The 13,199-nt window shown below is 33.9% G+C and overlaps 1 protein-coding gene and 1 long non-coding RNA gene across 2 annotated transcripts; one reads left to right on the top strand and one right to left on the bottom strand.

The window, feature by feature from the left end:
* Positions 1-3,827: 3,827 nt before the first annotated feature.
* Positions 3,828-9,259, bottom strand: LOC105966645 (uncharacterized). The gene is made up of 2 exons (XR_016030265.1): positions 8,075-9,259; positions 3,828-6,726 (listed from the first exon to the last, which is right to left on the bottom strand). It is a non-coding gene; the product is annotated as an uncharacterized LOC105966645 (long non-coding RNA).
* LOC105966649 (uncharacterized) lies at positions 3,893-6,636 on the top strand. Its single transcript, XM_088815448.1, has 2 exons — positions 3,893-4,034; positions 5,869-6,636. The coding sequence occupies exon 2, from the start codon at positions 5,924-5,926 to the stop codon at positions 6,350-6,352; it is 429 nt and encodes a 142-aa protein (XP_088671574.1). The 5' UTR covers positions 3,893-4,034; positions 5,869-5,923; the 3' UTR covers positions 6,353-6,636.
* Positions 9,260-13,199: the final 3,940 nt, after the last annotated feature.

Genomic DNA, 13,199 nt, shown 5'->3' with positions numbered 1-13,199 from the left:
GCTCACTCATATATTTCAATATATTTGTGCTTATTGAGTGGTTATTTATGTATGTGGTGTAAAATTACTTGATGTATTTCACCAAGTCTAGCATCTCATGAAACGGAGGGAGATAGAAGGGGGGTTGAGGGGATGATTATATTAGGATTTGGAATATTTATATACTAATATTTCTCCATGAGCAGTGCACGGGGTAGCATTTCAAAATCGAAAAAAAAACTAATTATTTAAACTCATTACAATAACAACTGTAATAGAAAAAAATGTGCTCTCTTTGTAATAGTTCAAGAGGTGGCTCGTGAGTTTTGTTTATTTATTATTATTAACTGTTAGCCGAAAGGTTACTTTCGAATGTGATGATTTGATCTAATAGTCTTTCTTCAGTGACAGAATCCATAAGAGGCCTAGTGTCCTTGAACTATCCCGAGAACGAGATCCGAACGATCCTCCATACGGCTTCCTAGTCTTGGTCCAAATTCTTCTTTCTTGGATCCAATAATAAGCCCAGTTTATTTGGTCTTTATTTCGAAAATTAGCCATTTATAAAATGATAATTTATTTTTGAAAAAATCCTTTTTATTTGAAAAAGGGCCAGCTGAGATTTGAAATAAAATATTCATGAGATATTTTTCTTATTCAGTTTAATATAGATTTTTTAGGCAAAAGGTTTTTTAAAATTCAAGATTTTCTATCTTTAGAAAATGTTTTAATATTCAAAATTATTTGAATTGTTTGATTAAATGTTTTTTCATTGATTTAAACTGATTGAGAATCATATTTTCGGACTTGGAAGATTTTAAATCAATCCTTCATCAAAGATTCAAAAATATATAAGCTGTCCGAAAGTTAGATAGTCTGCTCCGGAAGTTGCTGAAGCTGGCTGGAAGATGTTTTGCTGAAAATCGTTTTTGAAGGAAGAACACTCCTTTTGAGTTTCAAAATTCAAATGATTACCATATTCAAGTGTTTAATTGATCTCAATCAGCTGCAGATCAATCACACTCATCATCTAATCAATCAAGAGATTAAAGATTGATTCCTTCATTTCTAGTGATGAAAAGCTTCACCTATAAATAGTGGATCATTCATTCAAGCTTCATTGATTCCAAGCCAATTTCGAAAGAGCTTATAGAGAGTCTTTTATTTATTAGGAAATTCGAAATTCTCCTCTTGCTTATCACTTGTTTAATTATATATCTTGAGAGGGATTTTGTAAAGCTCTTAGAGAGCATTTCTTTGTTGTGAGGTTTTTGTTGAGTGCGAAAGAGTTAGTCTCTTGTAAGCTCGTATTGATAAGTGCGAAAGAGTGAGTATCTTGTAAGCACGTCGTTGGTGCGAAAAGTCGTTAGAGTTTTGTAAGCACATCTTTTTTCGTGTGGAGGATCCAAGGACCTTGGAGGCACGTGGAATAAAAGTTCGAGGGCCTAGAAGAGTGGAGTAGGGGAATTTCTCCGAACCACTATAAATTTGGTGTCATTTACTTTACGCACTTTATTTTATCGTATTCAAATTTCCGCACTCATATATTGTTTATTGCTAAAACTTTATTCGACGTTAATTTGAAAATTTGCAAAATATTTACTACTTGAAATATTTTATTATCAAAGAAAAATATATTTTTCTAGAAATAATTTAATTGATATTTAAATCTGCAAAAAATATTAAAAAGTTTTGAAAAGCCTAATTATTTAACCCCTCTTAGGGATATTTAATCTCTCAATTAACATATTAAACAAATATGAATATAATAATATAAAAAATTAAAAAATTACATTGTAATTAAAAAGATGTCATTACGTGTTTGAGGTTGCCCTATCATTTATTACTTTTATATATAAGATAAATGGTTTTTTCTTTCTAAATAGAAGTCCTAAATATATTAAAATTTGTTGTTTGCATTCTTATCTTATATTTACAAGTAAGAAATGCTAGGGCAACCTAAGAAACCTTAATGACATATTTGTAATATTTTTTAATATTAATTATTAGTAGTTTTTCATCTCCTATTTTCCATTTTTTTTTTCTCTCTAATGACCTTGATATCAAATCAGATTTGCAAATTCATTAGCAAAGTCCAACCTAAGAAACCCTAATGGCATATTTGTAAAATTTTTAATATTAATTATTAGTATTTTTTCATCTTCTATTTTCCAGTTTTTTTCTCTAATGGCCTTGATATCAAATCAGATTTGCAAATCCATTAGCAAAGTCTTAATCCGTTCGGATAGTATATTTTTTTACTCTCTCTCTCTCTCTCTCTCTCTCTCTCTCTCTCTCTCTCTCTCTCTATTATACACACCGACGTGGATTTATTTAATACAATTTAATTATTATATATTTAATTTTTCTTCCTCTTTTGCAATCTCGTGCATCGCACGGGCAGAATTGCTAATAAATATAAAACGTGTATACATGGTAAAATGAAATTTAGTAATTTACTTATTGGTTGGCAATTTATAATTACATTTTTTATTTAATAGTTTATATGTTTCACATTTATTTTGGTATTTGTAATTCCTAAAATTTATGCTTTAATGTAAAGTTAAATTTTATTCTCTTTATGTTTTAATTTTTATTGTTGATGATCGATGAGTTGAATTAAATTCTTTTTAAATGTATATTTATATAACTAATCATTTTAAAATTATATGACAATTAAAAAAATTAGATTGCAACCTAATTGGTCCGGCTCAACCATGACCCAGTTAGCTATTCGGTTTATACTCGGTACGGGTGTGCGCGGGTCATAAACCCGCGGGTTCTAGCAAAACCCGCCCTCGTACTGTCAACCAACGGTTCGTGATTTAAAAGAACCAAACTTGTGGGTTTTCGACGGGTTTATGATCGGCGGGTCCATGGTTGGTAGAACCCAACATTCACGGGTTGAAACCCCGTCATAATTAAACATTTTTTTTTAATAATTTATAAGTTTTTCACGAAATTATTTAGAAATTAAAATGAATGAACAAATGTAAAATCTTATATTGAAACTAATGTGAATAATATCAATGATAAATGTCAAGAGTAAATCAAAATTAATACGTTATAACCATAAATTCATTAAAAAGAATAAATAAATTCAATGTTTTATAAGACAGTATTTAAAATAAAATAGATAACTATAGACAAAACTAGACAATATAGTCGTTATAGATATAAGTTTTGACATGTAAGAGATATTTTCTTCATGTATAATACATTATTAATTTATTATACTACATAACATAAATAAAACGACGTCGTTTTGTACGGCGGGGCGGGAAGGATTTTACGGGTATTAAAAAAACTTGAACCCGTCTTAAATCCAAATCCGCAGATCTTTCCCATTTCATGACCCAATTCTATTGATTGATCTATTCGTCCGGTCCAAGCGGGACGGTTTTACCAGATTTGACGGGTTCAACGGGTTGATGGGTCCGACTTGTTCACCCGTAATGCTCGATACTGTTTTAGAATAATATATCAATATTTTTTTTTTATATAACATAGAATATACTAGTTAGGCCTCTTTTGTTTACCTATATCCCATTACACTGAATTATGTGAAATTGGATTAATATCCCATTGATTAGTTAGTTAGTAAGATGTTTGATTCATTAAATTAAATATTTTGCTAAATTTGTTAAATTAATGTGAATTATCTAAAAAAATCTCTTAATTAACAAAATTAAAATATTATTTTAATAATAAAATTGCATTTTCCCTTTTTTATCACTCCCTACAAAATTAAACAAACGAGGCCTTAAAAGTTAAAAGATTGGAGATTTTATAGAGAACGCAATAAACATAAAAAAAACAGTCGCTCGATTTTCTCCACTCCACCCCCATTTCAAACATCAGATTTCAGAACGAAGCAGTGGTGGCGAAACTCGGCGTAATCGATTTCTGCAATTGGACAAAAAATCGCAGTGTCGGCGGCGGACCACCGGAGTAATTGGAGCGGCGACGGCGACGGACCACGGGAATCGCTGGTTTCGTTGGTCGGCGGCGACGGCGAATCCTCTTAAACGACAGACTATCACTTTATCATATTGGTAAATTTCGAGATTCATTTGTCAATGTGTACGAGTTGCTTTCTTACCTCTTTTACGTGATAAAATTATATTATTGATCTGTGTTGATTTGACTTCTTCATCTAGGGTTTTTGAAAGTTTTCTGTATTACAGTTTCTGTTTGAGAAATTTATGTATTTTTCTTTTCAGTCTGATGATTTCGAGCCCTTCTTATTTGTTACCGAAAATTATTTGGTTTTCTCATTTCTGTTTATAAGTTAATAGGTGTCTGAACTAACAAGTAGATTGAGAAGTAATTGTAAAAGAAAATAAAATACTTTATTTTCCGAAGAGAATGTCGGTGAATTTGGGAATGACATCTCTTAAACGGCATAGCCTTCGATCTTCTGGTTAACTTTAATGGTGAATGTCGTTTTTTGATCTTTTAGTTCTTCATAGTTAACTTCGTTCTGTGATGCTATAGGAATTGTATTACTGGCGTTTTGATTTCGATCTGACCCTTCCAGTTCGTTGTCTTCGATGTATTCGTTTTTCGTGTAATTCTTTGACATAGATTTTGATTTTTCATGAAATTTATGTTTCTAATTTGATTTATGAATTGATTGAATTTTTTTTTTCTGCACTCAAACTTGTGATTGTTGATGGATCGAGATTGTTAGATGTGCAAATGGTGTTCGTAAAGTGAGATACCTCTCAATTTAAGTTCAAATTATTTGCATTTGGAGTCATTTCAAATAATTCTCATTTGGAATTCTTTTAAATATTTTTCATGTCAAATCTTTCAATACAAATCAAGGCTACGAGTGTTTATGGATCTGGTGAAAATACAAGAAGTTACACTATTATGTAATGTAATTATAATTTATTTATTTTCTGCAAGATATGTTAAGTCAATCAAGTTGTTTTTATTACACTGGCATGTCCATTGAATTTTATGTTGATCTATTTCTCTGCAAACGTATGGTACTTTCAATTCAAGAACTGAGTCTATAGCTCACTTATTAATCTTCTCGATTTAAAGTTTTCTGTAGATGAGTTTGAGTTATACTTTTTTGTTTGATTCAGCCTGAACCGATTTCAGTATGTTGTACTTGTGCTTGCCTTTGTAGTTGAGCTAATTGGTGACTAAAAGAATGGGTCGAAAAACCAAGTGATTTCCACTAATTACAATCGGTTTCCGTACTTGTTACCCATAAAATCAGAAATTTTTCACGTTGAACTGATTTGCAATTGATTCAAATGTTGGACCGTTGCATGCTCGTTCACTATTTACTTCGCATATTTCATTGGCCAATAGCCTCTAGGATTTAAATGGTCTAAAAGTATCTTTATTTTTATTTGTTGTGTTTTCCGTATTATTTTTCCTCTTCTCTCATCCATAAGTCATGTGGAAATGCATCAGTGGTACAGGATAGATTATTTAATCTTTTGATCGATTTAGAGGCCTCGTTTGGTTGGGGATATTAACCATGATTAACTAAATAATTGGACTTTATTTGATATTTGGTATACCCAATAACTTCCCCGGTCGACCCGTAAATATTACGTTATCAAGGCTAATTTTACCTTTTAGGGAGTTTTTTTTTATTTTTTTATTGGACCTTCCATGATCCAATAATACAATTGGATTTCATTAGATTATTTAATCTTATCTTGGCTAATACTACTTGGCAACCAAACGAGGCCTTAGTGGCGTGGAAACTGTTTTTAGCTGAATACATGTGATGTTCATTTCTTTGAGTTGCTACTTGCATTTCTTGTGTTCTAAATGCTTTATTTCGAACTGCATTTCATCATTGTATATTTTAAAACAACAAAAGTAATGATTGTATTTTTGCTTTTTCCCAAAAAACAGTTGGAACCTAAATCATCGATCATTTGATATGTGCTAATAAACAAGAGAGTGAAGCATGTCTGGTAATCGGACTTTCGTAGATGAAGACGGCTCTTCAGCATCCGGAGACGAGGCAAATTTGTTAGATGGGAGCAATAAAAATAATTTTGTGAGTACAAATTCAGGTAGACATAATAATAATAATAACAGTAATAAGAGAAGCAGAAAAGCAACAGGTGATGCTATTGTTGATGCTATGTTGGAAATAGCTGCTGCCTCCAAAATGAGAGCTGCTGCAATAACGAGGAATGAGGAGCGTTTTGCTATTAGCAAATGCATTCGAATATTGGACGACATGCAAATTGCTGACCAAAGTCTTTATTTTTATGCTTTGGATTTGTTCGAAAATCCTACCGCAAGAGAAATCTTCGTGTCGCTCAAGGCTGAGAGACGATTAGCTTGGATGCAGGGCAAGTTCAGAGCCTTCTCAAGCTCAGCTGCCTGACTAGGTTTATATATATATATATATATATATATATATATATTTTTTTTTTTTTTTTTGTCGACTGTTGTCGGGTTTTGTTTAGAACTTAGGCCATGTACTACTTAGTTTGAATTTATGGGTTAGTGGTCACATATATTTTCTTGTTGCTTCTCCTTGAAAGCCATGGCATTGTTTTTTTCTGATTTACGGTATGAACTAGTTGTGTTAACTCAATGTGCTTCTTATTTTATTTTCTTTATATATAGAGGATGGGATCTTAGCTTAATCCACTGTTGGATTTTAAACCTTTTTGCTTTTACAGAAAAAGAAACTTAATATAATCATGAGTCAATAGCATTTAACCCCCAGTGGTTTGAGTTTTATGCTGATAATTGCTTGATGCAGATAATTCCTTTGTAATTTCAATATAGGGACTATTAGTGAAAACCCCCTCTAGCATTTTTTTTTTTAATAATAATGGATCTAGTCACTTTTTCTTTATTAGTGATGAACCCAACTTTTATTTATTATCAAATTTACTCTTTCTTATTATTTGCTGCACATACTTTTATTTATTATCAAATTTTCGTTTTGTTTAGTTAAAAAAATAGTTGTTTAAATAATTTTTATAAATATTTTTTAATAACTAAAAAATAATATTATTTTCAACATTTTGTTAGTTTCGTTTCTCCAAAATCAACTCTAATATTTTCGAAATCGACGAAATTTTTTCTGAAAATCAATTAAAAGATTTGATTTTTTTTTTCATATCATTTATTTTGAATCCAAAACGAATTTTTTTTCCAACTAATTTACCAAATTGATAAATTACTACATATTATTGAAATAACTATAAAAAATCAAAATCAACTGAAAATGTCTAAAAACAACTAAAAATACATCAACTAATTTTTTTAATTCATATTTTTCGATTTTTATTTCTCCAGCAGGTCATATAATTGGATAAAAAATAAAAAAACAAAATCAACTACCAAAAATTTGAAAATCAACCAAGAAAGTCAAAAACAACTAAAACTATCAAAAAAAACTAAAATAAATGGCAGGATAACGAAAACAGCAATAAAAACTAGCCAAATAACAAAAACAACTATATTGCTGTAAAAATACCTAACATCAAAAGCATCACGAAAAAAAAAATCAAAAAAATCAGAACGATGGCGACGACAAGACAGAGGCGGCGGCGGCAAAGTCTCTATATCCGGCGGTGGAGTTGAGGGGTGGAGGTAGGGAGGGATTTTTGAGTTTTTTATGTCGTCTTTTACAACTAAATCGAGATCGGAGCGATGGCGGCGGCGGCGGGACGAGAACTTCAGATCTGCGGCTTGAACATCAATGTTGAGGGAGTGGAGATGCGCTACGAGCGCGTCCTTGAGGCTGTTCCTAAAGTCATCGGCTCATGCTATGCTTTTCAATGGTGGGTGGTGGAGGCTACGATGGAGTGGTTCTTGCCTACACCATGGATTTATTCATAAGAGAAAGAAAAGAGACATAATGGGGTATGGAGAGAATGACAAAAATCAGAGAAAAGAAGGTGGAGGCGGTTGAATGGCGTAATAACATTAGGGCAAATGTGAAATAATATAGCATTAAGGGCAAATTACATATTATTCCTAGCAGTTTTAAAAAGAATAATTGAATTTAATAATTAAGGGGGGTTTGACTAATATTGAAATAGGGGTTATATCCACCCTAATATATGTAAATGATGTGGGGGATTTTCACTAATTATCCCTTCAATATAAGCACATGACCCCATGTATTTTGAATTCTGTGCACATGACCCCCTTGTACTTTTCATATAAGCACATAACTCTTCTATAGTATTCCACTTGGTAAATAGTCATGCGCATTAGGAAGAAGAAATTTTTGAAAGTACAAGAGTGTTACGTGTTAATAGTACAATACAAGGGAGTCATCTGCTATTTTGAGAGTATAAGGGTTCACGTGCACAAAATTTAAAACACTGAGAGTAAGTGTTATTTACCCTATAATCATCTATATTGCATCACGGGTATGAACAAGAGAGCGGGGTGTTATTTGACCTAGTTCGAATTCCTTTATTAACACTTTGTTGTTCGAATTTCGTTGGATTTTTATTTTTTATCTTTTTTTAAGAAAAAAATACTCAATAGAATGCATTCAAGTTTTTCGCATCTGCGATATAAAGTGTTTTTTTTTCTTTGGAGAAGAAACTTCAATTTCATTAAGAAGGCGATTCGGACATTACAATATCAGTAATGAACCTAGTTAGAACACTTGACATAAAAGAAACTCTACAAGATAGTTTAGCTATTTCATGAGCTGTTCTATTTCCTTCTTGCAAGACATGGCGAATTTGAAATTCTTCAAATGTGTTTGGTAAGAGTTTAATGTCAGAGATAATATTCCCGTAGCTCTAGCGAGAGCCAATTTCACCTTCAACTGCTGCAACAACGATACTGGAATCACTTTCCAATATGACTTTAGGAAAATAATGATCGCGGGCAAACTGTAGGGCTTTTAGAGCAGCAATAGCCTCAGCCGAGATAGGGTCTAGATATTGGTTCCAACGTGTAGGGAACCACGTGACACAATGACCATCGGAGGAACGACCTAACCCACCTAAACCACAACCATCTTCAGGTGATTAAAGAGATGCATCAAAATTAACTTTGATAACATCCGCAAGGCTCCCACCGAGTTGTTGATCTTCTGTTGGCTCGAGGAAGATTTCGTCCGAGCACCTCTGTAGAAAAGCTCCGCAACTCCGAAATGTAGTTTTTTGCAAAGAAAATTGTGTCCATCAACGACCACACTACCTTGTTGAAGAAGTTATTCTTCCCTGTGTTCCACTTAGAAAATATGTATTTTGTCTTCAATGTCAATAACATATACTTTTTTTTTTGCTACAAAATATTGGGAAATTTGCTATAGCCCTACGTGGCTTTAAATCCAAATCATAAAATTAACAATTTTGTACAAGTCCCTTCAATTTTTTTTAGGGATTTTTGTGCATAAGTCTCCAACCAAGCATCTTTATTATTCTAGGTTTAAGGGCTATATCTCTTTCACCAATAAGTCCATCCCTTTAATATTTATTATAAATAAATGAAACATTCATGTATATGCCAATATTAGCCCCAACCTTTTATACCCAATTCTTAATTGTGACCCCAATTTAATCAATTTTGTCCACAAAAATTCAATTTTCGACTTTTTTTTTTTACCGCCGGATTCCGGCATTGACTTTTCGATTTTTTTTCTTTCTATAACAGTTTTTGAACAATTACATAAATGTATTGTCAACGACAGTACATTCACGGTCAACGTTTAGCAGCGGACGTAAAAGAAAACAAACAAAACAAAACAAAACAAAAAAAAAATAACCTTACAAAAACACTAAAAAAAGTCAACGCCGGAAGCCAGCGAAAAAATCCGGGAAAAAAAAATTAAAAGTCAACGCTGGAATCCGGCGGGAATTTTTTTTTTTTTTTGAAAAAAAAAAGTTTTGGGTCAAAATTGAATAATTTGTGAAATTTGTTAAATTAAATTAAGGATGAAATTGGAGCATATCAAAGTATGATGGGCTATTTTAGTCTTTTACAAAAATCTGGACCATGTGTGGACTTATTGGTAAATGAGTTTTTTGTCTGGATTTCTTTATGAATGAGTACCTATCGATGGGCTTATTTGTAATGACCCATTTTTTTATGGGAAAATTGCCAAAAGAAAAATTGCCGTTTTCAAATTAAGTTCCCCCCCTCCCCCCCCTCCCCCCCCCCCCAAAAAAAAATATCTCAATACAAAATACTATACAAGTGCCCCGTTTGGTTGGCAAAACTAGCTAAGATTAACTAAATAATTGATACGCGTTTTCCTCACGTATAAATTACCGCAAGTATACGGTATCGCATTTTGCAGAACAGTGGTTCCGGATATCGATCCATAGGGACCTTGTAGATTCAACTGCTGAGTAGTGTAATTATATTATCGTTATATTATCTAGCCGATCGTAAATAAGTGGATTGGTGGTAAACCCTAATTTATAAGCATGCAAGATCGTAAACATGCAAATATAGAATGTACGTAAATAAAGTAACGATAACTCAACGCGGGGACTTCGATTTAAGGGGACTTCTAGGGCCAAATCCACCTATGCAAAATCAACAACGATCTACAAATCCGTTATCTAATGCCACATTCCTATTCGCTAACCCAGACACTAAAGTACTCTAACCCCCGTCTCCAGTGTAGTTAGAGTCTACCCACAGGTCCGACGTCTCCGTTCAGAACCTGCTATTAAGAGAGCATTTAGGTCAAGTCCTTAAGGGCTACCCGAAGTGCATCACGTCTCCGTTTCCACACCCCGAACTATGTTTTCCTAACTTCAAACAAGAAATCCTCTCTCGAGTTCATTCCTATTTAATATCAATCTGAGAGCTGATCAACACAATCAGAAACATTTAATACAGGAAAACATAAACGAAATCAAAACACGACAAATAGATAACAGAAATGACGATCGAAATCAATATATACAAGGCTTCATTGCCCTAGAAGAAAATGTTCTTAGATCATAACAAACATAGTATCAAAAGAATGTACAAAGGAAATGAAGAACAAAACGTAAAGAAATTGCGTAAGAAAAACCCAAGTCGGAACCCCCGTTGATGATTCCCGCGAAGAACCGTCGAAAACCGTAAAAAGTCGAAGAAAGAATGAAGAATGAAAGGGCCTTTCTATTTATAGTGAAATGCAAAGCTTCCTCAAGAAGCTTTGCAAAACAAAATATCTTTCTCAAAAATCGTGCCCAGATCGCGATCCGGGTTGTTTGGATCGCGATCTGGCAGCCTCGGGGAACTGCCCACCGCCATGCCAGATCGCGATCCGGCTTCCTGGATCGCGATCTGGATTTGACCCATTTTCTTCTCTGTCGGCACCCCCAGATCGCGATCCGGAATGCTGGATCGCGATCTGGGTCTTGACCTATTTTCTTCTCTGTCAGCACCCCCAGATCGCGATCCGGAATGCTGGATCGCGATCTGGGTCTTGACCTATTTACTTCTCTGTCAGCACCCCCAGATCGCGATCCGGAATGCTGGATCGCGATCTGGGTCTTGACCCATAAATTGAATTGAAAGTTCGGTTTCGCTTTCAAATGGCTTCGACTCGGCAAAAATACCTAATAAAACCCTGAAATAGAAATAAAACAAGAAACGCAATAATATATACAAATAAAGCCGAAACTCGGACGAACGAAGACCAAAACTCGAGGATTTGATAAGCAAAAATCGTGCAAAACGAACACTTATCACACCCTCAAACTTAGATCTTTACTCGTCCCGAGTAAATCAAAACGAAACAACAACAAAAAGGAAATGAAAACAACAAACTAAACTAGGCCACTAACGTAGGGAATCACGATTGCATTTAGCATATGCAACAAGCCTTTGAACCCCTGGGTACCCCCAAAGGACGAGTTGTGTCTCGTGAGGGTTTTCAGACAACACACCCACAAAGTTGCCGGATTGGTCAAAGCATTGCAATTAATTCCAAAGATAAAACGAGCTAGATAACTTAAAATCTTAGAATGGCATACGGCTTAAGGTATTCGACTTTCCTACCGACGCAATTAGTTGTTTCTACACCAAAATGAAAGATAGACTCAAGAATCCGTAATTAAACAATAAACACAATCATCGAGGGTTTTGAGTAGAAATGTGGGTGAAAAGTAAGTTTCGATTCAGAAATTCAAAAACTCGAGTTGGGCATAAGTAGGTCTATTTATTCAAATAAAAGAAATGACAACTACAATATTTTTGGTGATTTTCATCACAACTTTTTCCTTTTTTCATTTTTCATTTTTCATTTTTTTTTTTTTTGAAAAGGGCATAATCGTGACTCGTGCAAGGCCCGACACCACTGTGTTATCTCCCTGACCCATTTATCGAACTTTAGTCCAAGAAACCCCCAGGCTCGACAGCTCGGGAGACTTAGGCGACGAGGTGCACCCAACGGGTTAAGCTCGAGTCAGAAAGGCGGGGAAATCAGAGCGTGAATCACAACAATACCACAAATTATTATTTTTTTTTTTTTTTTTTTTTTAACTGACATAAAATAAAAACGTAAAGACCATTGATAGAACTTTTAGCCAACAACTGGAAATTGTGAACACATAATTCAATTCTAACTCGCCCCCCAAATCTCAGACTATTATACCCCTCAGAAAAGTGCGCTCAAGCTTAATCGGAAAGGATTCGAAAGGCTATCCACACAAGTTGCAAAAACGCAGTCGGAAGGTACATCTATAATTAGCCGGTTATCCATAATTTCAATTTTAAAATCAACTAGCCCATCTACTAATTCATTAATTGCTTTGCTTCAATAGAACCCGGAAATGCAACTTACACTCGATCCTAAATGAAATGCATGTGATAAACAAAATACAATTACGGAAATCGAAATACATAAACGAAACTAAATTATATGATATGCATGCAAAAGACCAAATCAAAATAAGATAAATAAAATAAAAAAAAACGAAGTCTAGCAAAGATACATCGTAAACGAAAATATCAATCCAACGACTTATCCCAAAACAAACGAAATAAAGACAAAAGCAAAAACAAAGCGGTTCAACAAACACCACCCTCAAACTCAAACTCTAGCATAGTCCCTATGCTCAAAAAGCAGAATAAAAAATAAAAGGGATAGAAAACACAACGTCCCTAGATGTCATAGTCTTCCTCGATAGCTTGGTCCTCGTCTTCTCGAAGTCCACGCTCGTGCTCCTCCGTGAGGGGCCTCACCAGTGTGGTGGCAGCCTCTCGTGCAGCTTCTTCTGCGGCTGCGGTGGAGGTAGATGCTC

Source organism: Erythranthe guttata, chromosome 3, assembly GCF_056151865.1.
Source record: "Erythranthe guttata isolate IM_541 chromosome 3, IM_541, whole genome shotgun sequence".
NCBI classification, from domain to species: Eukaryota; Viridiplantae; Streptophyta; class Magnoliopsida; order Lamiales; family Phrymaceae; genus Erythranthe; species Erythranthe guttata.
This window is presented reverse-complemented; position numbering and strand designations above follow the sequence as displayed.

Bases quoted from the DNA above. Each gene is read 5' to 3' on its own strand.
- LOC105966649 (XM_088815448.1), top strand. From the start codon at position 5,924: ATGTCTGGTAATCGGACTTTCGTAGATGAAGACGGCTCTTCAGCATCC.